The sequence below is a fragment of the Girardinichthys multiradiatus genome, chromosome 24 (genome assembly GCF_021462225.1).
Source record: "Girardinichthys multiradiatus isolate DD_20200921_A chromosome 24, DD_fGirMul_XY1, whole genome shotgun sequence".
In the NCBI taxonomy this organism is placed as follows: Eukaryota; Metazoa; Chordata; class Actinopteri; order Cyprinodontiformes; family Goodeidae; genus Girardinichthys; species Girardinichthys multiradiatus.
This window is the reverse complement of record NC_061816.1, coordinates 1718336-1743211: the sequence shown is the minus strand read 5'-3', so window position 1 is coordinate 1743211 and position 24876 is coordinate 1718336. Positions and strand designations below refer to the sequence as shown.

Sequence of the window (24876 nt, the reverse complement as noted above, 5' to 3'; positions counted from 1 at the left end):
TTAGTGTGCAATGAATCTAAAATATATGAATGTTAAATTTTCATCATTACATTATGGAAAATAATGAACTTTATCACAATATGCTAATATTTTGAGAAGGACCTGTATAGAATATGGATGATGTATTACAGATAATTCCAGTTCCCACGGTCCCTGAATGCAACAGCTGGGAATATGTTGCTCAGCTGCTGTGTTGAGCTGTCAGTCATGTGATCTGAGGTCCCGCCCCCCACGTCAAAACAGGGCCAGAAGTTTGAAGCCGAAAAACAAACTTGAATCTGAAAAGTAGTTTTGAACTTTTTTTTTAAACTGGTTCTGCCCAGATACTGATACATCCACATCTGGCATTGAAGATTGGCTGGGATGCGAACAGAACTCTTCCACTTACACACAAGTTCCTGCTCAGTCTGCATAGCAACCACCAAAATGCAACTCTAAGATAAGATGACAATTCTGTTAATAGTTCATTAAAGTACTTAGAAAATAAATGTGAAAAGTATTCAAACCACTTCTATCAAAGTTCACCAAACTAAGGAAATGAAAATGTATTTTAATAGTAAATCATTAGGATAAAGAACCTTTTTAAACTAAGCAAAGATAATTCATGTACAAATCTTCCAACAAGCCACCAGAGGACGGTCAGGCGAGCGGAGCGTCGCATTCATCTGAAGCTGCGAGCAGCGTCCCAGATTAGTTTCTATGGAAGTGTTGAATCTCCACTTTGGAAACGTTTTAGTGGAGTAAACTCACCCGGAAACCAGATGAAGAGCACCAAGAACCCTACTAGAACCTCATCCTGATGAGTCTGAGGTTAAACTTTAGTTCCAACAATGAGGAGACTAAATTATATTCAGTCATGGATCCAGTCGCTTGGCAGGAGCAGCTATTTGTTTTCCTAAGTTTCCTGATGAAGTTGTTCCAGAAAGGAAGGATGATGAAGGTCACTGGGTCGCCTGAGTCTGGAAATAGAAGAAGCCTTTTTTATTTGGATCAATGTTTATGGAAACAACAACGAACCTAGAAACAGAACTTGGCTTCAGCAAATGACAAATGTTATAGAAGAGATGAAAACAACATATTTTAGGGATCTAGTGGTAGTTGGTGGTGATTTTAATATAGTTCCAGATGAATGCATGGATAGATGCTCCTCAGAGTTTTCACAGAGTCATCAGAACCCAGTTATTGGAAACTTTCTAAACAGCAATGGTTTGTTGGATGTGTGGAGAGTCAGTAACCCTGACATAAGACAGTTTACTTGGATCAAACCTGATGGAAACGCTAAATCTAGAACTGATTATTGGTTCGTCTCTGCCTCCATGATGCAGTTCAATGTTAATACTAATATTTCTAGAAGCCCCCTAAGAGATCACTGTAGAACAAGCTGGACCATTTCTAATCAGACTCTCCAGAAGAAACCAGGATTATTGGAAGTTCAACTCATCCTCTTAAATAATGAGAGATATAGCTGGAAAATTAAAGAGTTGATCCAAAATATTCATAATAATAACAACTATACCAAATACAAAAATGAGAATTATCTTTATTAAAAGACTAGAATTGGATAAAAAGGAGAAGGAAAACAGTTTGGTTAAAACATTGATGGATTATTCCTCTAAACTGAATTGATCAGAAGACGACAAGATAGAAATATCTGATCTACAGACTCAATTAGACCAGATTTACCTTAATGAAGCCCAAGGAGCATTTGTCAGATCAAGGGTCGAGTGGACAGAAGATGGGAAAAAATTCCTCCTTTTTTATCCATCTGGAAAAACGAAGACGAGAGAAAAATGTAATTTCTTGTACTTTGATTAATGGGGAGGAATGTACTAACACAAAAACAATATCTAAAGAAATCTATAATTTCTAGAGTAACATTTATTCCCCTTCTTATAGTGAACAGCGTTCAACATGTTTGTTTCAGATAGAAGACGAGATCCCAGAAACTGATGAAGATTCAAAAACCTCTGAAGAAAGTTTCAAATGAGCAGAATTAGATGTTCTTCTCAAAATAGCATCTGATGGTTCTGATGGTTCTCCTGGTCCAGACGGGTTCACTGCTAGTTCCTACAAGCAGGTTAGGGAAGAAATAAAAGGTTTAATATTTGATGCAGTTAAAGAAAGTTTTAGTAAAAAGGAACTGATGACAACAATGAAACAAGACAAAATAAATGAATTCCTAAAGTGGAAAAAGATGAAAGAATATGAAATAATTTTAGGCCTGTTACTCTTCTCAATACAGACTATAAACTTCTTACTATGGCTCTGGCTTCTAGGTTCAAATCAGGCTCTCAGCTATTAGAAGTAACTCCCAATCAGGATTGATGAAAGGAAGATTCATTGATAATAATATCAGATTGGTCTCAGATCTTCTAGATTACAGTCATCTAGTTGAGGACGATGCTTAGATCTTATTTCTGGACTTTCATGAAGTTTTGATTCAGTTCAACATCCTTTCATTTATGATCCATTCAAACATTTTGGGTTTGGAGAATATTTTCTGGATCCAATTAGGATGCTGCACACAGATATAAACAGCTGTTTCCCTTCCTGAAGCTACAAGATTCAATCTAGGAAGAGGCAGAAGACCAGGGTGAAGTTTATCTCCATTGTTATTTCTTCCTGTGGCAGAGCTGCTGTCCATCCTGTTAAAACCTCTGAAACTGAAGGCTTTACTATAGATGGACAAAAACTAGTTCTCAGTCAATTAGCGGGTGACTCCACATTGTTTTTAATCAATAAGGAACAAATACCTGTCGCCCTTCAGGTGGTGAAGTTCTTCTCCCAGGCTTCAGGCCTGTTTCTTCATCTGAACAAGTGGGAACTTTTAAGTCTTCATCATAGTTTGGAAAATATGTTGTATAATATCCCAGTGAAGAAGGAGGTTTGTTACTTAGGAATATGGATATCCAAGGATTCAGAAGCTGGTAGCAGTAAGAAGATCCAGAAACCAAATGAAAAATCCAGAAGATTCTTAATAATTGGTTGAAAAGAGACTCAACTTTATTTGGAAGATCGTTATTGACAAAAACCGAATGAATCTCCAGATTAATTTACTCCACTTATTCTCCACCGCTTTCTAAAAACACTATAAAAGAAATAAAAACCCTCGTATTTAATTTTATCTGGAGAAATAAACATCATTATATGAGAAAAGCAGACATGATGAAAAGTTCTGAGGAAGGAGGATTAAAAGCGACTGACTCTGAAACAATGAATGGTGACTAAAGCTAAGATGGCTTCAGTCGTTTCTAAGGTGTAGCGAGGACATGTGCTTCACTTTACCCACATTCATATTTAACTCATTAGGAGGCAGAGATTTACTTCTGAAATGAGACTTTGAGGTTTCTAAGTTCCCCATGAAGCTCTCTGCTTCCATCAACAGGTCCTGTTTTACTGGAAAATGATTCCCAAACATGACTTTAGTGGCATAATGTCCCGTTGTGGAACAATAGGATGATTCTAAGTAGAAGAAAATCAATCTTCATGGAAGGATGGATGGAAAAACACATTTGGTCCATTGTTCATTTGATCAATAATAAAGAGGAATTTAGTAATAAATATAAAATAGTCTGTTCCCCTGAGGATTACAGTAATGTGGTTGATAATATTCCAACTGTCATGATTAATCTAATCAGAAATAACTCAGATCAGACCCCAACTCCTCATTTACATAAAGCAATAATTAATGGTTTAAACTTTGGAGAAAAAATTGGAATAACTTGATTTAGAGAAAACTTTTAATTGATTAGATCTATTCTGGGTTTTCTAAAACAACATATTATTTAAAAACTTTAATATGTTTTCCTGGAAAGGCTCAAATATGGAATATTAATAAGGGACAAAAGATGGAAAATTTGATAAATAATATTATTTAGTTTGACAGATTTAATATTTATAAATGTTGTTTCATAAAATCTTCACCAACTGGAAAGACGTCAAAAATTAGTTTTTTTTATTTTATAAATCTTTAAATAAATGAATTCAGCCCCTGCAAATATTTATCTTTCATAGTAGAATTTAATTTGTTATAAACCCATTTTAACATATTTATTTTAGTTTTTGTTAAGATAATTTTGTTTGTATAGTTTGCTGTAAAATGTAACTATTAGAAATGTTCATTCTCTCCATCAGGTGTGATGTTAGCAAGTTTCTTGTTTTTGATGTAGAGAATTTCTTTCTCCTTGTTGGAGTTCTCCCTAAGTTTCTCCCTCATTTGTTAGGTAAAGCTAAGACATCCTATACTGTTACTAATAATACAGCACTCTGAGAACAGCCTATTCGTTCAGAAATTTCTTTCTGTGTCTTACCCTCTTGCTTGAGGGTGTCAATAGTGGCCTTCTGGACAGCAGTCAGGTCGGCAGTCTTACCCATGATTGGGGTTTTGAGTGATGAACCAGGCTGGGAGTTTTAAAGGCCTCAGGAATCTTTTGCAGGTGTTTAGAGTTAACTCGTTGATTCAGATGATTAGGTTCATAGCTCGTTTAGAGACCCTTTTAATGATATGCTAATTTTGTGAGATAGGAATTTTGGGTTTTCATGAGCTGTATGCCAAAATCATCCATATTAAGACAATAAAAGACCTGAAATATTTCAGTTAGTGTGCAATGAATCTAAAATATATGAATGTTAAATTTTCATCATGACATTATGGAAAATAATGAACTTTATCACAATATGCTAATTTTTTGAGAAGGACCTGTATGTAGAAATACAAAAATATCTGTTATCATTGGGCAGAAGTAATCTAAGTCAAACACACACATTATTAAACATACTTAAGCATAGCAATACAAATCCTATAAGCATAGCATGAATATTTTCCAACAATTTCCCTCTTTTGAAGTCTTGTTAATAAGACTTCACTCTCTAATTCCCCACAGGTTATATTTCAAGCAACTTTAAATCTTCAGCATGCCTTCCTGCTCCTCATGACTATTCCTGGTAATACTTATGAGTAATATAATCTTTGATACCTGTAAAAAAAGAAATTAACAGAGACACAAAAGTTTTAGTTCAGTATTTTTTTTAATTCAGTTCTGTTCTGGGTGGGAGGGCAGTTTACAACCACCCTGTGAGAGAGAAACTCAATCGCTTCCGCCTTTTCTGCTGTATGCTGGTCTTCAACTCACAGGTGTAGACTGACCTGGAGCCTGAGATTCATACCAGGGGATTATTCTGCCCCTATGTGAGTATGAATACTTTTGCAGATTGTTGAACCCAAGGTGTAGACTAACCTATGGGTATGATGACTTCTCCTCACCCCTAGGAGATTATTCTGCCCCTTCTGTAGGGTGAGAAGGTGGCACTTCTGTGGATTATCGGCTGCGGTACACTGACCCCAATGGTACCAGGTGTCACCTTTACCTTTGAGCCTCACCGCATGTGAGGTTCTTTCGGTGACCTGGAATGGACCGGTCCACCTGGGTTCTGACCACTTCCTTTTGATCACCTTAGCTTGATGCTCAGACGGGAAGCAAAAACAAGGATTCCGATTCCAAACTAAATCAGTTCATTCAAAAATTTTACACTGAAGTTATCGTCCATGTTTTCCAATTTACATGTATAACAGTAAATCTTTATCATGCATTTGTAGTCAAATTGAAGATAGCTACCAGGACTGTGTCTGACAGTTGGAAGCCATTGAAAATGTCACAAATGTTGGTTTAAAACAAAAACTGGTGAGGGATAAAGGCCTAAAAACAGGTCTTCTGATCTGATTATGTTGAAATAGTAAGCATGGGATTCTATGTGCTTTGCTGATTAACAGAAAATACAGATGACACACAAACCAAAATGTAACATTTTTTAGCATTTAGTATAGGAATTGAAAGTGTTTCATGAAAACTAGATATTGGAGGGGTTTATAGGATATTTATTCACATTAAAGATGATTCCTGAATGCATCATAAATGCAAAATTATCAGTCTGAGAAATGAATTTACTATAAATTTGAAAATATCCTCATATTATAATTATTTCTTGCAAACCCTAAGTGGTAAAAAGAAAATTTAGCACAACATATGACAGCTTCATTGATCCAAACAAACTTGTTAAAATAGTCTAAATACATGCTTTTTTATCACTTAAGAATAACGTTAACGGGTGATTACACTTAAGACTTTTAAATATTATTTCAGTTTCAGATGCTGTAAGTAAATGCTTTAAAAAGAAAAATTACTAAACACAAAGCAAATTCTTTAAATGACACATTTAAATTACAATAATCATTGAAATATATTTGGCAACTTGATGCAAAAACACATTTAGTTTTTTTTCCACTTTTTTCATGCATGACATTGCAAAACCTGATTACATTTAAGGTGTTTCAAAAATTTGAAAACAAATTTATCTCATCAGTCAAAAATGAAAACCGTAAACCAAAACAGAAGCTCAGGCTGCAGGAGGAAAGTTTTCTAACCAGAGCAGCACAGAGATGCATGCCAATGCATGGCCGTATATAGGCTACACTGTGGCTGCAATGTGTGACTGCCTGCGAATACCCATGTGACCCTGTGAAAACACACACTACAGCAGGAACGTGTGCTGCAAAATAGGGCAGAAAATAGGAAAATACAGATTTCTTAAAAGGCATTTAAATAAATACACTTTGATATTAAACTGTAAGCTATAAATGTGGTAAAATACAATTTTAAAACAAGTATAAGTTGTCAAATGATTATTTTACACCCCATGCTGCGCAGGATTTGCATCAGAATTGGATCAGATCACAATTAAAAGTTCAGGAAAAATGAATACAGACACTTGTTGCCCTTTGAATCCAAATAATACTATAACGGTGTGTTTGTAGCTCCTATGAGTTGTTTTAAAGCAAACTAAAACATTGTTTTTATCATAATAAAATAGGATCACATGTAAATAATCGTTTGACTTACTATAGATCGATTAAGTCACTCTTCTCCAGCCTTTTGGATTTATTAGGAAGTGGTGCAAACAACAAAACATACAGATTCTTGGCTGAAGCTTTTTTTTTAAAAAAAAACAATGCAAAAAGAGAAAAACAGAAATATAAAAACAATTTGAGCAATCTCTTGCAAGATATCGATTTTTGCTACCATGGAGGTTTATGCCCTTGCATATTTTTTTTAATGGAGGGGAGGGGAAGGGTGCAATACCCGCCATTTTCTAATGAGATGAAGGGTATCATCCCACGGCAGACTGAGCAGAAACTATCCTCTTTTTTTTTATTTTTCTTTCTCCTTGTAGTATTGTGAAACACCTCAGTGCCATAGAAAACATCTGTTTGCACCTAAACTGGAGCTGCATTAATGCAAAGATTTTTTGTATCAATGCTGTTACTGGAAGGCTCTCCCTCAACATGGCGTTCACAGCCAGTATTCCCCCATTCTCTGGCTGTCCGAAGCGGTCAGTATGGGTTTAAATGGTGTTACAGGAAAAAAATTGCAAAGATAATGATTTTTTATAAAGATCTGAAAAATATACAATAAAATTAAATCAGTCTCACCGGAAAACAGAAGCTCTGGACTCACTGGTGCTTAATGGGGGGGTTGCGATTTGGAAACGCAGACTATCTTGGGGAGAGGCCAATAATGGCTCAAAGTTGGGCTATAAGCTGCGCTTTACTTAAACAATCCACCTCCCCCTCTTTTTCCTCCTTCCTCAGCCATTCCCCATTTAGAAATATTCCCAAAAAACAAGCGTAAGCGGCTCGATTTTAGTGTCAAATTCACACATAGGATGCAGATTTGCTCTGAAACTTTGTTAGTTTGCACCCCCCTGAAACCTGAAGAAGGAGACATGGGGAAGGCTTGGGAATACTTTTTCTGTACATTCCTCAGCGATACATTCACTATGGAAGCAAATCGTTACCATATTTCAAATGAAAAAGCATTTCCAGATGCTTTTTCATTTTAAGAATGTGGCTGCATTGTTTGACTCATAAATGAAATTAGTTATCAATAATCCTATTTGCATTTGAATTTTTTTCTTCAAGACTGCTCATTCTTTCACTTAATTAAAATGAAAAAGAAAGATACTTTTGAGATTTATTTTTCAAAATATTCCCCAGCAAATAGATACCAAAATTCAATTTGAAATGTAAAATTTGAAAATGAAAAAGCATTTCCAGAAATGCTTTTTCATTTTAAGAATGCGGCTGCATTATTTGACCCATAAATAAAATTAGTAATACATCATCCTATTTGCATTTGCATTTTCTTCTTCATGACTGCACATTTTATGCCATAATCAAAAAGAAAACAAAGCAGACATTGCTTTTTCGTTTTTGTGGTCTGCCCACAAAGTACTGCCCAGAACTCGAAAACAAAAAAGCATTCCGAGCTGCGGGCGCAGAAGAATGACGTCAGCAGCCGCTCTTCCTCAGCTCCCTGCTGACCGAGCTACCCATCTTGTTCGGTGGGAGGCGCTGTGCACGTCTGCAGTGCATTACATTGCAAACGTGCCGAGAAATTGATTGAATTGCAGCAGGACCGAGCTCAATTTGTGGCAGTGGCAGGAAGAACTGGTAGTTCCGGTGGCATCCTCATGGCCTGGGACATCCAGCGTGTTTTTAAGCATTTATTTATATTTTTCTGTGAGTGACGATTCAGAATAGCCGCTCATGCTCTATAATAAACCGGCTGTTTGTGCAATAAATCTTCGTCATCCTTTCAACACGTAACACAAACACATAGTGCTATTTATTTTCCATGTCAAGTAAATACAATCACCTTATGTTATGGGTCTAAAGCTGTTTATTAAATAATAATCAATAATGAAATCATTATGTAAAGGTAACAGGCTATAACAATAATGACATCCCATTTGCCGATAATCAGCATCAGCTTCCACAAAAACAGCGGCAACCGCATTGGCAAGCTTTTACGGCCGGTCTGGCACCTTCTGGCATCCTCCCGTGCCACCCTGTGGCAGACTGTGGCAGTTCCGCCACAGCCTGCCACCGGAACTACCAGTTCTTCCTGCCACTGCCACAAATTGAGCTCGGTCCTGCTGCAATTCAATCAATTTCTCAGCACGTTTGCAATGTAATGCACTGCAGACGTGCACAGCGCCTCCCACCGAACAAGATGGGTAGCTCGGTCAGCAGGGAGCTGAGGAAGAGCGGCTGCTGACGTCACTCTTCTGCGCCCGCAGCTCGGAATGCTTTTTCGTTTTCGAGTTCTGGGCAGTACTTTGCGGGCAGACCACGAAAATGAAAAAGCAATGTCTGCTTTGTTTTCTTTTTGATTATGGCATAAAATGTGCAGTCATGAAGAAGAAAATGCAAATGCAAATAGGATGATTGATTACTAATTTTATTTATGGGTCAAATAATGCAGCCACATTCTTAAAATGAAAAAGCATTTCTGGAAATGCTTTTTCATTTTCAAATTTTACATTTCAAATTGAATTTTGGTATCTATTTGCTGGGGCATATTTTGAAAAATAAATCTCAAAAGTATTTTTCTTTTTCATTTCAATTAAGTGAAAGAATGAGCAGTCTTGAAGAAGAAAATTAAAATGCAAATGGGATTATTGATAACTAATTTCATTTATGAGTCAAACAATGCAGCCACATTCTTAAAATGAAAAAGCATTTCTGAAAATGTTTTTTCATTTGAAATATGGTAACGATTTGCTTCCATAATTCACTACTCCTCCTGCAGATTTTGCAACAAATTATGCATTATCTGCAAAAATTCTTTGAATAGTCAGAAAAATTTATAGTGTAGCATTAATGCTTTACCAGATGTGACATATTTCCCCCTTGACACATGGGTCTTCCCAATGTGTCACTGTAGCCGCTGTGTTGTATAAATCTTTTGGGAGGATTGGTTTATCTTCTATCTGATAGATGTCATCTTTTTAACAGGTCCACTGTTCAGCCAAGTTTTAACTTCTGTTGCTGCTGTCAGTGTTTCAGGACGTCCGCATCTATAAATAACAGATCTGACATGTTCGGTGTGAGGGGAAGTTTAGATGCAGCCTTTCGCGGGAACATATGCAAAGTTATTTTCTGGACTTTCGACAGTGTCAGTGCTATTCCTGCAGAGGTTTTAAAGCCTCTGCTTTTCCAAATTCTTATTATTCTTTTTTATCATATTTTATTTTATTGGGGACTTTATTTAATTTTTTTTATAAAGTAAGTCTTTATTACATTTAAAAATGAGATCACCATTTTTGGTAGTTGCTATTAATTTAAATAGTGCTTGGTTTAGTTCTTATTAAAAATAAAAACTCACTCACTGATGAACATAAAAAATAAAAAAAAATACATACCATACGTATACAGTTATTAATAACTGTAATATTAGTACTGATAAGGTCCAGGATGAGGCTCTATGCTATATTTTAAACATCACAACTTAACACACTTTCCTCTCAAAGTGTTTAATAGTAAGAACTCCACTAATGTCTCACATGTTCAATGCAGAACAAAAGACTGTGTTGTAAAATGTCAGTCATTTTCTACCGTTTATTCCATAGTGGGTCACGGGGGAGCTGGTGCCTATCTCCAGCAGTCTATGGGTGAGAGGCGGGGTACACACTGGACAGGTCACCAGTCCATTGCAAGGCAACACACAAACAACCATGCACACACTCATTCATACACCTAAGGGCAATTTAGAGTGACCAGTTAACCTAACAGGCATGTCTTTGGACTGTGGGAGGAAGCCGGAGTATCCAGTGAGAACCCACGCATGCACAGGGAGAACATGCAAACTCCATGCAGAAAGACCCCCGGCTGGAACTCGAACCCAGGACCTTCTTGCTGCAAGGCAACAGTGCTACCAACTGCATCACCGTGCAGCCATTGTAAAATGTTTCATTTATTATTTTTGGCAGGCCAAATTTGGAATGAAAGGCTGAAAAGATGGCAATAAAAGAGAACAGGTTCAGAAAAGAAAGAACAATTTTAATAAAATGTTTCGAAAGCTCTTGGCATAATTAAATAAATGTCTGACTAAGACTTAGGAAAATCAATTTTATACCACTTTCCTTTTTTGAAATATAAGAATAAAGTGGAGGAGTTTAAGTATCTCGGGGTCTTGTTCACGAGTGAGGGAAGAATGGAGCGGGAGATCGACAGACGGATCGGTGCGGCTGCCACAGTAATGGGGGCGCTGTGCCGGTCCGTTGTGGTGAAGAGAGAGCTGAGCCGAAAAGCAAAGCTCTCAATTTACTGGTCGGTCTACGTTCCTACCCTCACCTATGGCCATGAACTTTGGGTCATGACCGAAAGAACGAGATCTCGGATACAAGCGGCTGAAATGAGCTTCCTCCGTAGGGTGGCCGGGCACTTCCTTAGAGATAGGGTGAGGAGCTCGGCCATCCGGGAGGGGCTCGGAGTAGAGCCGCTGCTCCTCCACATTGAAAGGAGCCAGTTGAGATGGCTCGGGCATCTATACCGGATGCCTCCTGGACGCCTTCCTCGGGAAGTGTTCCAGGCACGTCCCACCGGGAGGAGGCCCAGGGGACAGCCCAGGACACGCTGGAGGGACTATGTCTCTCGGTTGGCCTGGGAACGTCTTGGGCTCCCCCTGGAGGAACTGGAGGAGGTGTCTGGAGAGAGGTACGTCTGGGCGTCTCTGTTGAGTCTGCTGCCCCCGCGACCCGGTCCCGGATAAGCGGAAGACGACGAGTACGAGTACGAGAATAAAGACAGTGGAGCCTCAGGAGTGGAACACTTTGATGAGAGTTTAACGTTTAAAAAGGTACTTTATGTAGTGGACAAAAGAAGCACATTTATCTGTTATCTGGCCCATAGTAAACATGCCTGAGTTTAAGAAAAACGTTTTTCAGCAACAATTCAGATTAAGTTATTTTCTAAATGCTTCAACATGTGTCATTATTTGCTTCAGCAAAATAGTTTTTCATCAGGCCTAAACTCTGTTTCTCCTTGTCCTTCATTCAGCTTCTAACAAAAATAAAAAAGTAAAATTTGTCAAGATGTGGTTTTGAGTCGGACCAAAGTGCAGAGAAGAACTAGGCAGCAACATGTTGTAAAAGGTCTTCAGCTTTATTTCCAGAGATTTTCCAAAGAAATCAATGAAGGCACTGCAGATACAAACAAAGGTCCAGATGCAAAAACTTACAAGAATGGTTCTGCAGGAACATGGAAAAACTCAGCACAAATTCGTGGGTAGAGAACAGGAGGAACCAGATATGAACAGAGACACCAAACCAACTAATAAACTGGGGAAAGACAAAGGCAGGTAATCAAGGGAACTGAGAACAGGTGCGACAAGGAGGCAGAGAAGCAAAAAGAACAGGTGAAACAAATACAAAGACTGAGGAAGAGTGAAAAGAATAAACAAACAGAAAACACAAACTAAGCAAGAGCATAAAGCAGAGGAGGAAATAAAGAACTAGAATAACTATGAACTAAAGTAAACATAGAAACAAAAACAATAACCTAAAAAATAAACAAGAGCTCATAGGAATCTAAATTACAAAATAAACAAACATAAACAATAACTAAAGCTGGAATAAGAACAAATACCAAACCATAACTAAAACACAGAGATACTAAAAGAATCCAAGGGTGAATAATAATAATAATACAAACAATAATAAGAAAGCAACAACAAAAGGAACTAAGAGTTAGAGGAACACAATACACACAAGGAGATGGTAGAGGGAGGAAAAGAAACTAATAAACATGATGCAAAAACCAAAATAGAAAGATCTAGACAAAATGAACCCTCACAAGACACCAAAACCAAAGTCCCAAATGTCACACCATGACAAAATTATTGCACACCTTTTTTGTTTGATTCACAATAATTTACATTCAATCTAAACCCAGCCAAGACAGGGAACTGGTACAATATGTCCTATATTATTTTAATTTTAAATTACCTATAAATTGCCTTATTGAAATCTAATTATTTTGGATTTGGGCTAAAGCCCCCAATGTTTTGAGACCCTAAAAACGCCCCTGCTCTTACCTATCCCGAATGTCCATCTTTACAATCCAAGAGAAGGTATATGACTGAATTAAATATGAGGTCTAAATGTCAGAATTTAGTTCGTCCAAATCTATCTTTGGCTTTGTGACACAGTTGGCTGGTTTATACCGTCCTCGCTGCTGAAGCAGCGGACCAACATGCTGCCGGACATCCTCCAGAGTCCGGCTGGTTCTGAACTCCACATAAAGAACTCCCTGGAGGTTCGGAGGGCTGTCGGGGCACGGCTCCAGAGGTCTTCCAGAAGTTGCTGGCATCGATGTCCCGTTTTGGTGGAAATCTGGGACTGCAGTTGTCTTCTCTATGTTTAAGGAAGCTTTATTTTTTCTATTGACCGCATTATGTGGTGCAGCAAAGAAAAGTAAATCATTATTTTTGCTGTAAAATAAAACACAGCAAAGCATGCCAGGCTGAAAACAGCAAAAAGCAGCAAGAATTTGAAGATGGTTTTCAGCATTTTAATTAGAGCAGATGATCTGTGTAGATGACAGCTCTGGTTGATAACCACAACCACATCGTATAGTTTTGTTTTTGTTTTTTGTTTTCTTTATCTCGAAGCAGATTCATTTTTAGATTTCCTTATGAGATACTTCCTTCACCTGCGGTTGTTAAAATAGGTTTAATCAGAGAATAAATGAGCCAGAAACACGAAATCTGTACCAACATTTGGAATTTGCATCCACTAATTTTACAAGGTTAATTAAAGTGAATGAAAAGCCGTGATGCTTTAACTTCTTTTAAGAGCCAGACTCCACGCTATGTCATAGTCACTGACTCATCGTGTTTCACAGAAAATATTTCTTGGATCGTTAAATCTGGACTGTCTTGTTTTCTTTTTTATTATCTTAAACTCATATGATCTAACAAGCGGAAACCTTTTTGTTGCGATGACTTTGCAAAATATTTATATATTTTGTTTAATGTAATTACGTTCATTATGTAGAGTAGATTTAATGCTCTGTGTACTTTCAGCAAGTTATTTTACTTAAATATGGTTTGTAATTCCCATTAAACACCAGTTAATTGTACAAGATATTACTTTCAGTTTAGCTTTCTTTAGAAGTACATAGGTGTTAAAATTCTTATTAAACTTAGCTTTACTGCAGTAATCTTTTAAGATCTTATTCTTTCACAAATACACAAATAAAACTGCATTATGTATTGTGAAAAACTTGAACTGCAATGCAAGCCATCTTGAATCGAAGACATTTCAAAATGTTCCTTAATTTAGGCAAAGTGCATGAAGCTGTTCAAGGGAGACATGTGCGTTGATGAACAGCTGGTCCTGTCAGGGTTGTTAAGGTCGGACCAGGGTGCAGAGACACGCTAGGTAGCCAGACTGTAACAGGAATCATGATTTAATGGAGAATGAAAAAAAACGTACAAAACACAGGAACAAACAGGAGCTATACTGACTGGAAAAGCTGGTGCTTTGCAGGACATGGCGACGCGGAACAAAGGGAAGAGGGGGGTATAAATACAGGGGAAGTGAATAGTGAGACAACGGGAATGAGAGTACTGACAGGTGTGATGGCCAGGTGTGGGGAACTGAGGGAAATTAGGTTACTATGGTTACCAATGAACACTGAAGGCTGGGGGACACAGAGACAAGGGGGAAACTAAACTAGGGGACATGGGAAAAGCTAGACTCAGGGAAAAAACGGACTTAAGTAAAACTATGTATACATATTAACTGGGAGGAGCAGGACACAAGGAGGAAAGCAAGATAAATAATAACCCTAAACATAAAAGGAAATAAACTCGACACTATGTGGCAAAACTGCACCAAGGGAACTGTACTAAGAGGCTGGGAAAATAGCTAATATGAAGAGAACAAACAACTGAGCAAACCACAACAAAAAGGGGTCTAAGGCCAAAGGGGAAAAGGATCTAATAAACTAAATGAAGAACGCAGCAAGAATAACTAAACCAAACAATAAACCAGTACAGAAACACTAAGCGAGAAACTAAACTAGTGACAAGCTCTAAGGCAAACTATATACTTGTCATACCTTCCTGTGTTTTGAGTTTGTGTTTTTGTTATATTACCTGGTCTGGTCCTTTGTTTTCTGTCTCCCTGCAACCCAAGCCCACACCTGATCTGTGTTTTCCCCTGATTGTCGGGTCACGTTTGTCATTGGTTCTCCCTGCTGTTCAGTTTTTGTATTTAAGCCCGTTTGTTTCCTTTGTTCCATGCTGGTTCCTTATGTTATATGTATGTGTGTTTCGTGCTGCATGCTTGCTACCCTGTCTGTGTCCTGCCATGAAAAATAAACACTCATCTTACCTTCAAACCTGGAGCTTCAGGAGTTCTTCCCCGCATATTGGTCCATCAAAAACCCACTTTATGACAATACCATGAATAATACCAAACAAACTGGGAGGAGCAGGGTTACAAAAATCAAAGTAAGATAATTGATAACCTAAAACATAAACACATAAGAACCTAATAAGGGAGGTAAACAATAAATCTAAAGACACAAAACCCCTGACTGTAAAAGTAACATAAACACAATACTGCGAGTGGCAGTAACAGCAAAACAAAAACAATGCCAAAACTGGCAGATCTTGACAGGTCCATTTTAGGAGCTGCTATTCATTCAGACAATATATGCCATCACAACCTGGAAAGCATGGTACTTCATTATTGTACATCAAATTGAAACCTTTGGGGTCACATTAATTTCCAGGAATAAGGAAAATTGATCTGACAAAAATTTTACAAAGTTTTCATTGAATAGTAAAAGAGAGGTTAAACCTCCAGTGCCTTCTGGGTATTATCGCTTCAGGAACATGAAGTTTAAACAAAAGTGGAGCATGATTAGATATTACTATAAGTTGATAGTCACACTTCTGGAATCAGTTTATCGTCAATAAAAAAAATATCAATCCTGCTACAACAATGACGGATATTAGAAAAAAAAGAATACCGTCTGTCATGTGGGTGTAGAAAATGCCAAATATCTAAAATGCTATACTGTGCAAGAAAGGACTGTAACAAATGATGCTGATTTAGATGTAACATAACCTGACCTCATGATCGGTCTAACCCAGGGTCCAAACACTGATTAAAATCCCCTCCCATATAGAGTATATGTGACAACCCCTCTAGCCTCACCCTGATAGGCTGAATGAAAAAGCTGCCCCACTCACCCACATTTCAAACATAAATGATCATGATTTCTAAGATGAGTTTCCTGAAAGGAATGAAATCCCTGCTCCTAAGATTTTCAGATGCGTGAGAGCAGAGCTTTCTTCTGTTTCACATGATGGTTCAGACCTTTGACATTCCAACTAACAACATCAAAATTATTTGTTATTTTATTCAGGTCATCAATAAAATCAGAGAACTATACAGTTGATTATTATTCTTACAACAAAATATCAAATAAACAATATATAACAAAATACTCTGGCTAATCCAACCAAAAGAAAAGAGTGAACATTAATGACAGCAGGACCCAATGACCCTCCCCAGAACCCCAAGTTGATACCAGCTGCTAGGACAAACAGCACACCTTGTGAGTGGATAAGAGTCTCAATCAACATAAAATAAACACTGTTTCTAATCTTGGATGCATGTTGGCAAATCTAAAAAAAGGCTTTATCTGGGTGTTGACTTTTGTCCCACAAATTGAAGTTCAACTGAAGACAAGGGCCCACAGTTGGTGATCAGCCTGCTGGAGCCTGAACATCTACAGTAATAAATGTGTACAATGAATCCTTCCTAATGTTCCTGACTGTATAACTGAGAGAATTAAGTCCATCTCTGTCAATAGTGTGAGGCGTTTCTTTCAGTTTCTGAACATTATTTGGATTAGGATTGTTGTGCAAATCTCTTCCATGCTTGATCATCTTGTACCTTCCGATGACAGAGTCTGGTCGGGATATGGACATTCCTCGGAAAAAGATCCGCTGGTATAGATCGTCGTCCTCACCCCCCCAGCCCCAGAACGTGTTTGAAAAGCCATTAACTTTCAAAAACTGCTCTCTGGACAACGCTGTGACCCCACCAAAGATGTTGTAGGGTAATGTGAAGTTAAACTTGTCTACAGCAACAGATAAGTGTCTTGGCTTATCAGAACATCTGTAGAGGTTCCGATCATTGAGAGGTACCAGGTCTATATCAGAAAACACAAAACACTCATAATCATAGTCCTTCAGGGCTTCAGTGTGTCCAATATTCATCAGTTTAGCCTTGTTAAACACTCCGTCTCCCTCCTGGTTGATGACGTACACACCGTAGTCCAGCTGCTGTCGTATGAGGATCGGATGGAGGTAATGAAGCCAGTGGCTCAGGTGTTCATAACGATTTCTGAATGGGATGATGATAGCTACCTAGAAGATGGACGTAAAGTACCGTAAAAATACAGAACCTGTGCAGAATCATTGGTTCCCACAACATCTTAGTTAAATCCTAAAAATTTGCTGCGTAATTTTTCTATTTGTAATAATTAAACTTTTAATATGAGTAATTATAAATTAATGTAAATTCATCACAAATGCTTAAGGTCTTATTTTACTTTTAGGCCTAAATAAGCTGTAAATAATATTTTTATGCTCAAGTAAAACATGAGTAATAACAGTTATTATGTTTAGAGAAATTATACTTTCAGCTGTTTCATTCAATAGCAATGATTATTTGATCCAGGTGTGATGAAGCAGAGATACATCTAAAACCTGCAGTACACCCATGTTTTAGATGTTTCATAGTTGCCAACAGCCCTGATTGAAATGGATGGGTCATTAAAGGGCTCCTGTAGAGCAGCTAAAGCTATCATTTTCAATCCGGTTTGCAAGAGCAGACTGTCTGAGAGGCAGCAGCTTAGAGAACAAGGAGAGGTCAGAAATATCAGAGTGGTTTCTTCTCTTTCTCTGGAACAAGAAGAGGTCTGGTTGGTGAGTGAACATAGGGTGGAGGGCAAGAAGAGTCTCCTAAGCTACATCTACAGAACATCCTGCTGACTTCCATGCCACCAGATCCCTCCTTGTCACACATGAACACATGAAGATCACATGAGGGGAGATGGAGAAAGCGGAACACTCAACAGTCCCTGGCGCCTAGATCAGAGCTGGAGGAAGAAGGGTTGGACACAGCGACTCCTGGCGGCTAAACGGTGCCTATACAATAACCCGCTTTCTGATTCGATTCTGACATTTATTAACCTTTTAATAATTTCAGTAAACATTTGAGCTAATGTCTCCTTTAATCCATCCTAAATTTCCATCTTTACAATCTCAAAAAACATCCTATTTTAGTTCTCACTAATTTGCGTGTTTAATCATGTACATTTAAACTTTTCAACATCAGAGAAAATAATGCTTTTTTTCAGAAAATATCATATACTATTCTCGGAAGATATTTCTATGAAATATGCTTCTTTAATTTATTTTCTCTTCTCTGAAATAATAATGCACCGTCGTATTTTTTCAAAGAAAGCGAATCAAACTTTAAAACAATTTATCACGTTTTTCAACTCGATTGTGTTACTTTACTATGACTGAATTAAATATATCAGAGTTTAGACCTCATTACAATTAAAAGTTTGTTATTTTGAGGGTTGTTTCTTGCACCAACAACACACTGTATAAACGTTTTAAACTTAATTTAAATTAAGTTCCATCCACGTACCTTTTGTTTTGCGACACAGTTGGCTGGTTTATACCGTCCTCCCTGCTGAAGCAGCGGACCAACATGCTGCCGGACGTTCTCCAGAGTCCGGTTGGTTCTGAACTCCACATAAAGAACTCCCTGGAGGTTCGGGGGGATGTCGGGGCACGGCTCCAAAGGTTTTTCGGAAATTGCTGGCGTCGCTGTCCCGTTTTGGTGGAATTCTAGGACTGCAGTTGTCTTCTCTATGTTTAAGGAAGCTTTATTTTTTGTATTTAGCAAATGATGTGGATCAGTAAAGAAAAGTAAATCATTATTTTTGCTGTGAAATAAAAACATAGAAAAGCATACCAGGCTGAAAACAGCAAAAAGCACCAAGAAGTTAAAGACAGTTTTTAGCATTTTAATTAGAGCAGAGGATCTGTTGACGCCTCTGTTTGCAGCTCTACCTGTGATCTATTTGTAAGTCAAACCATAACCACAGGAGAGTTTTTTTTGTTTTGTTTTGTTTTGTTTATTTTACCTTGGAACAGTTTTCTCATTTAGATTTCCTTATCAGATACCAGATACGTCCTTTCATCTGCCTGTTTATTTTGGTTTTCTGGAAAAGAAATGAACCAGAAACACCTAATCTGGTCCAATATTTGGAATTTTCATCCACTAATTTTGCTAAAGTTATTGGACAAACTGTGATGTTTTGTTAAACAGCCTGACTGCACCCATGGCAGGTTACCGTCACAGACTCTGCACAGAACCGGTTATTGGCATCAAAGTTGGACTTTCATGTTTTTCAGAAATCTAAAGAGAAAAGCAGGAACCTGGTGGCGTTCTGTTTTTTTGCTATGCTCTTGTAAAGCATGCTGAAAAAAATGTTTTGTTCACTGTAATTACATTTAGAAAGTTGTTAAACAAAATACGTTTTAGTCTACATTACTTAAGCAGAACGAAAGGATAGAATTTGATTAGATTTAAAATAGATTTTTAAGTTAATTTTACTTAAATATTCTTTGTAACTCCAACGAAACTCGCATTAATTGTACAATACATTTTATTTTCAGTTTACATTTTCTTTAAAAGTACATAGAGATGTATTAAACGCCTTATTAAACTTAGCTTTACTGTAGTAATGTCAGGATCTGGATTTTTGTCTGTTTTGGTGCTGTTACTTTGCTTAGCCCCTAGATGGCGCGGAACCTGGAGGAGAGGCGACAGGTGTTCACCATTTCCTTGATCACCTGCTGAGGAGTATTTAAGGAGGAGGCTGTCAACAACTCGTTGCCAGAGTGTTGTCCATTAGTGGTACAGCTCAAGCCACATTACCTTGTCTTGTCCTTGCCTGGAACTTTTAGTAACTTGATCTTGTTACCTCGCAGGAATACCTGAACCTGACCTTGCCTTGTGGTGAACACAGCTTGGATTTACCTTTTCCTGTGGAAGAGCCATTCTACTTCATGAACCAAGAACCACACCTCTCGGACCTCGCTGGTTGGCAGCCTCCTGGATTCCTCACTCCTCGCCGAGCCTACAAGAATCTCGTCCACCCTCCTCCTTTTTCCACCGCGCCAACTTCTGTATTCCTGGACCCATTAATCATTCTGGCACACATTACCTTCATCCTGATCAGTCTCACGGGTAAACAACATCTTGGTCTCTCCGCTTTCCTCCCTTTGGTGGATCACTCCATTAACCAAGTAAGACTAACTCTTATAGCAATAGTTCAAGACCCTGAGTTATCCTGCTCATCAACCTGTTTGTTTTTACAGTTGGTTTCCCGGTTCCTGGTTCCCTGCCCAAGTCACTTCACTGTAAATAAAACACATTACCGTAAATCTTTGTCTCCTGAGTTGCTTTTCTGCATGTGGGTCAGATCCATAAGAACCAATAGGGAGAACTCTGAGTGCTTCTGCTGGGTCTGTTTGGCCAGAGTGTTCTGTCAGATCCATAAGAACCAATATGACAGAACACTCTGGCCAAACAGACCCAGCAGAAGCACCCAGAGTTCTCCTGAGTGCTTCTGCTGGGTCTGTTTGGCCAGAGTGTTCTGTCATATTGGTTCTTATGGATCTGACCCACATGCAGAAAAGCAACTCAGGAGACAAATATTTGCTAGGAAACCTGAGGCGCCTCAGCCCCTCACGTTTCCCAGCAACTTCCGCATTCATGTATTGTCACTTTCCCGAATCCTGAGAAGTTCTCTGGTGAAAGAGAGGATTGTAGGGGTTTTCTTTTGCAATACACCTTAGTCTTTAATCGTTCTCCACAGTCTTTCCCTCATGATTCAGTAAAGATCTCATTTATTCTTGGCCTACTTTCTGGAAAGGCTTTGAGATGGGCAGAGGCTCGTTTTTTTAACTGTTCTGATTTCGGATGCACTTTTTCTGAGTTTGAGGAGGATTTTTGACAGGCGTTTTCTTGTGAGGAGGATTTAACTGCAAATGCTTGTAGCCTTTGGTCGATTAAACAGAGAGACCGGTCTGTGGCTGAGTTTTCTATTGATTTCCACATCTTGGCGGCTGCTTTTGGATGGAATGATTGCGCTCTTAGAGCTGCATTTTTTCAGGCTTTAAATGAATCATTGAAAGATGAGTTAGCGTTAGTCGACGAGCCATCGACACTAAATGGGCTAATCAAGTTAGCCGTCAGCTTAGATAACAGAATGAGAGAAAGAAAGAGATCTCGACTTGAGCAAAGAGCAAGTAGGACTCATTTGCCTAGTTCTTCACTTGAACCTATTCGTCCCATCTCAGCCCCGCAGAATTCTGGAGTTGAACCTATGCAGATTGGGCGTACTCAGCTATCTACAGAGGAAAGACTAAGACGTCGCAGATCCAATCAGTGTTTTTACTGCGGCTCAGCTGACCATTTTCTCGCAAACTGTCCTATTCGTCCTTCGGGACCAAAAGACCAGGTCCGTCAGTAAGTGAGGGGTTTCCAACGGACTGGCCTCTAACCCCCAGACTTAGTTTGCCTGCCACATTAATCTCTTACTGACCTTTTCAGAATCTATCTGCTCTCATTGACTCCGGTAGCGATCAGAATCTCATTGACCAAAGACTTGTTAAAGAAGCAAGGATTGAAACAGAACCACTTCCCTTGCCACAGTCTGTCTCATCCTTAGATGGGAAGAGATTACCCCAAATAACTCATAAAACCAAACCATTGACTTTGATCCTCTCGAGAAATCATAGGGAGGAGATTTCTTTTTTTGTGTTTCCCATAGCTTTAAATTCCATAGTTTTGGGTTACCCTTGGTTAAAGAAACATAATCCTCACATCCACTGGACTGAAAACTGTATTGAGTCTTGGTCCACTAACTGTCTCTCTTCCTGTTTACAGTCAGCAGTAGCTTCACTACCTGTTGAGTCAGATCCAGCAGAGATTGAGGAAATCGATCTCACAAACGTCCCACCAGAGTATCATGATCTTAGATTAGTTTTCAGCAAATCTAAGGCTCTGTCTTTACCCCCACATAGACCATATGACTGTGCAATAGACTTGCTTCCCGGTGCCCCCCTGCCTTCCAGTAGGCTTTATAACATCTCAGGACCAGAAAGAAAAGTAATGGAGGACTATATTAATGAGTCCCTGGTCACAGGATTAATTCGCCCTTCTTCATCTCCACTCAGAGCTGTTTTTTTCTTTGTTGGAAAGAAAGATGGCTCGCTACGCCCATGTATAGATTATAGAGGGTTAAACCAGATAACAGTAAAGAACAAATATCCCCTACCTCTTTTGTCCTCGGCCTTTGAACCTGTTCACGGTTCCACTATCTTTTCCAAGTTAGATCTCCGTAACGCCTACCATCTAGTTAGGATCCGCTAGGGGGATGAGTGGAAGACCGCCTTCAAGACCCCGTTGGGCAATTTTGAGTATCTTGTCATGCCGTTTGGATTAAGCAATGCACCTGCAGTTTTCCAGTCCTTCATTAACGATATACTGAGGGATTTTTTAAATGTTTTTGTTTTGTATACCTGGATGACATCTTGATCTATTCAAATGACATTAATGAACATACCCATCATGTCCGTCTTGTTTTACAAAGACTTTTGGAGAATAGACTGTGAAGGCCGAAAAATGTGAATTTCATCAAACCTCAGTTACTTTTTTGGGCTACATTCTGGAGGGTGGACAGGTTCGTTCGAATCCTGAGAAGGTTAAGGCAGTGCTAGAGTGGCCTGTTCCTGACTCTTGCAAGAAGTTACAACAGTTTCAGGGATTTGCAAACTTTTACCAACAATTTATAAATAACTTTAGTTTGATCGCCGCACCACTCACTGCCCTGACTTCTACAAAGATTGTGTTTACCTGGACACCCGAAGCAGACAAGGCTTTTCAGACCTTGAAAGAGAATTTTTCTCAAGCACCCATTTTAGTTCACCCAGATTTTCCCAGACAATTTATTTTAGAGGTAGACGCCTCAGACACGGGTGTCGGAGCCGTATTATCTCAGCAGTCGGATACAGATGGAAAACTCCATCCATGTGCCTTTTTCTCCCATCGTCACACTAACCCTGAAAGAAATTACAACGTAGGAGACAGGGAGCTGCTGGCTATAAAGCTAGCCCTTGAGGAGTGGAGACATTGGCTGGAGGGGGCCAAGCATCCCATTTTAGTTTGGACCGATCACAAAAATCTGGCCTACTTGCAAACAGCAAAGAGATTGAACTCCCGCCAATCACGATGGTCATTGTTTTTCTCACGCTTTGATCTCTCCATCTCTTACAGACCAGGCTCCAAGAATATCAAGCCGGATGCTCTTTCCAGGCTTCATTCACCAGATTCTACGGAAAAGGAGACCGAACCCATTGTGCCGTCCCATTGGACTTTTGTTTGGGAAATAGAGAACCTTGTAAACAATGCCCTACGAAACGAACCAGGCCCTGGTACGGGACCTCCTAATAAGAGGTATGTACCTACCTCTGTTAGGTTCAGGCTCATCCGCTGGTTCCACACCGCCAAGTTATCAGGTCACCCAGGAGTTAGCAGAACTGGAGCACTCATTTCTAGACGGTTTTGGTGGCCATCTATTCACAAGGATGTCGCTGACTACGTTCAGGCCTGCTCGGTTTGTGTCAGACAAAAATCAGGCAATCAACCTCCCTATGGCCTTCTTCAACCATTCAATACTCCAAAACGCCCTTGGTCCTACATCGCTCTGGACTTTGTTACAGGTTTACCCATATCTAAGGGGAATACTGTCATTCTCATTATTGTTGACCGTTTTTCCAAATCATGCCATTTAGTACCATTAAAGAAACTTCCTTCCGCCTTTTGTACTGCCCAGCTGTTGATTCAACATGTTTTCCGCCTTCATGGCATACCACAGGACATTGTATCAGACCAGGGTCCTCAATTTATCTCACAAGTTTGGAAACAGTTTTGTTCAGCCATTGGAGCCAAGGCTTCCCTGACTTCAGGTTACCATCCCCAATTGAATGGACAGACTGAACACATGAACCAGCAGATGGAGTCCGTTCTTAGATGCATGACCGCAACCGAACCTCTAGACTGGTGTATTTTTCTTCCCTGGGTAGAATATGCCATAAACTCACAAATTTCATCCGCAACAGGTCTTTCACCTTTTGAGATTTCCCTGGGCTGTCAACCTCCTTTGTTTCCCGCTGACGAAAAAGATATAGGTGTAGCATCTGTTCGGCATCATATACGCCGTTGCAAACGGATCTGGGAGGATGCAACCAGAGCACTTCTCCGTACGGCAGATCAAAACAAGAAATATGCAGACCGCAGACGGCGGCCTGCGCCTGCATGCCATCCTGGCCAAAAGGTTTGGCTGTCAAGAGACATTCCACTGAAAGCTATGTCTAAGAAACTGTCTCCTCGTTTCATTGGTCCTTACACTATTGACTCTGTCATCAGTCCATCAGCTCTACGTCTGCATCTGCCTTCTAGTTTACGCAATCATCCTGTATTTCATGTTTCTCAGGTTAAACCTTTCATTGCCAGTGCTTTTGGAAATGGGCTTTAAGCATATCTAAAACCTGTAATAACCCAATTAGCTAACTTAAAATGTGAGTGACTGTATTTATGACCCAATCAACAGAACTGCTTGTTTTCACTGAGTAACAAATGCATATAGAAAAGGTGATCAGCACCATATTTTTCATACTTATAACTGTCGCAAAATGGCAAAAAGACCTAAATCAAATCATATTATACAGTGAAGACTGAAGAAAAATAAACATGTATTTAACAGTGCATGGATTTGGACTTTTTGATTGTTTTAGGTAACTAGTTATTAGGGTGACAATAAATGGCAAAATATTGAATAAACTTAGGTTTTTTTAACATGCATTC

At 38.9% G+C, this 24876-nt stretch overlaps 2 protein-coding genes across 4 annotated transcripts in view; both read right to left on the bottom strand.

Annotated features, from left to right (window-relative positions):
* The window catches only part of LOC124861391 (NACHT, LRR and PYD domains-containing protein 3-like), a 923911-nt gene that overhangs the window by 557492 nt on the left and 341543 nt on the right, over positions 1 to 24876 (bottom strand). The window lies entirely within an intron of this gene.
* LOC124861147 (beta-1,4-galactosyltransferase 1-like) lies at positions 16335 to 24329 on the bottom strand. Its single transcript, XM_047354670.1, has 6 exons — positions 24141 to 24329; positions 20385 to 20491; positions 20171 to 20226; positions 18583 to 18764; positions 16959 to 17288; positions 16335 to 16865 (listed from the first exon to the last, which is right to left on the bottom strand). Exons 1-6 carry the CDS (start codon positions 24327 to 24329, stop codon positions 16623 to 16625), a joined length of 1107 nt encoding a protein of 368 aa, XP_047210626.1. The 3' UTR covers positions 16335 to 16622.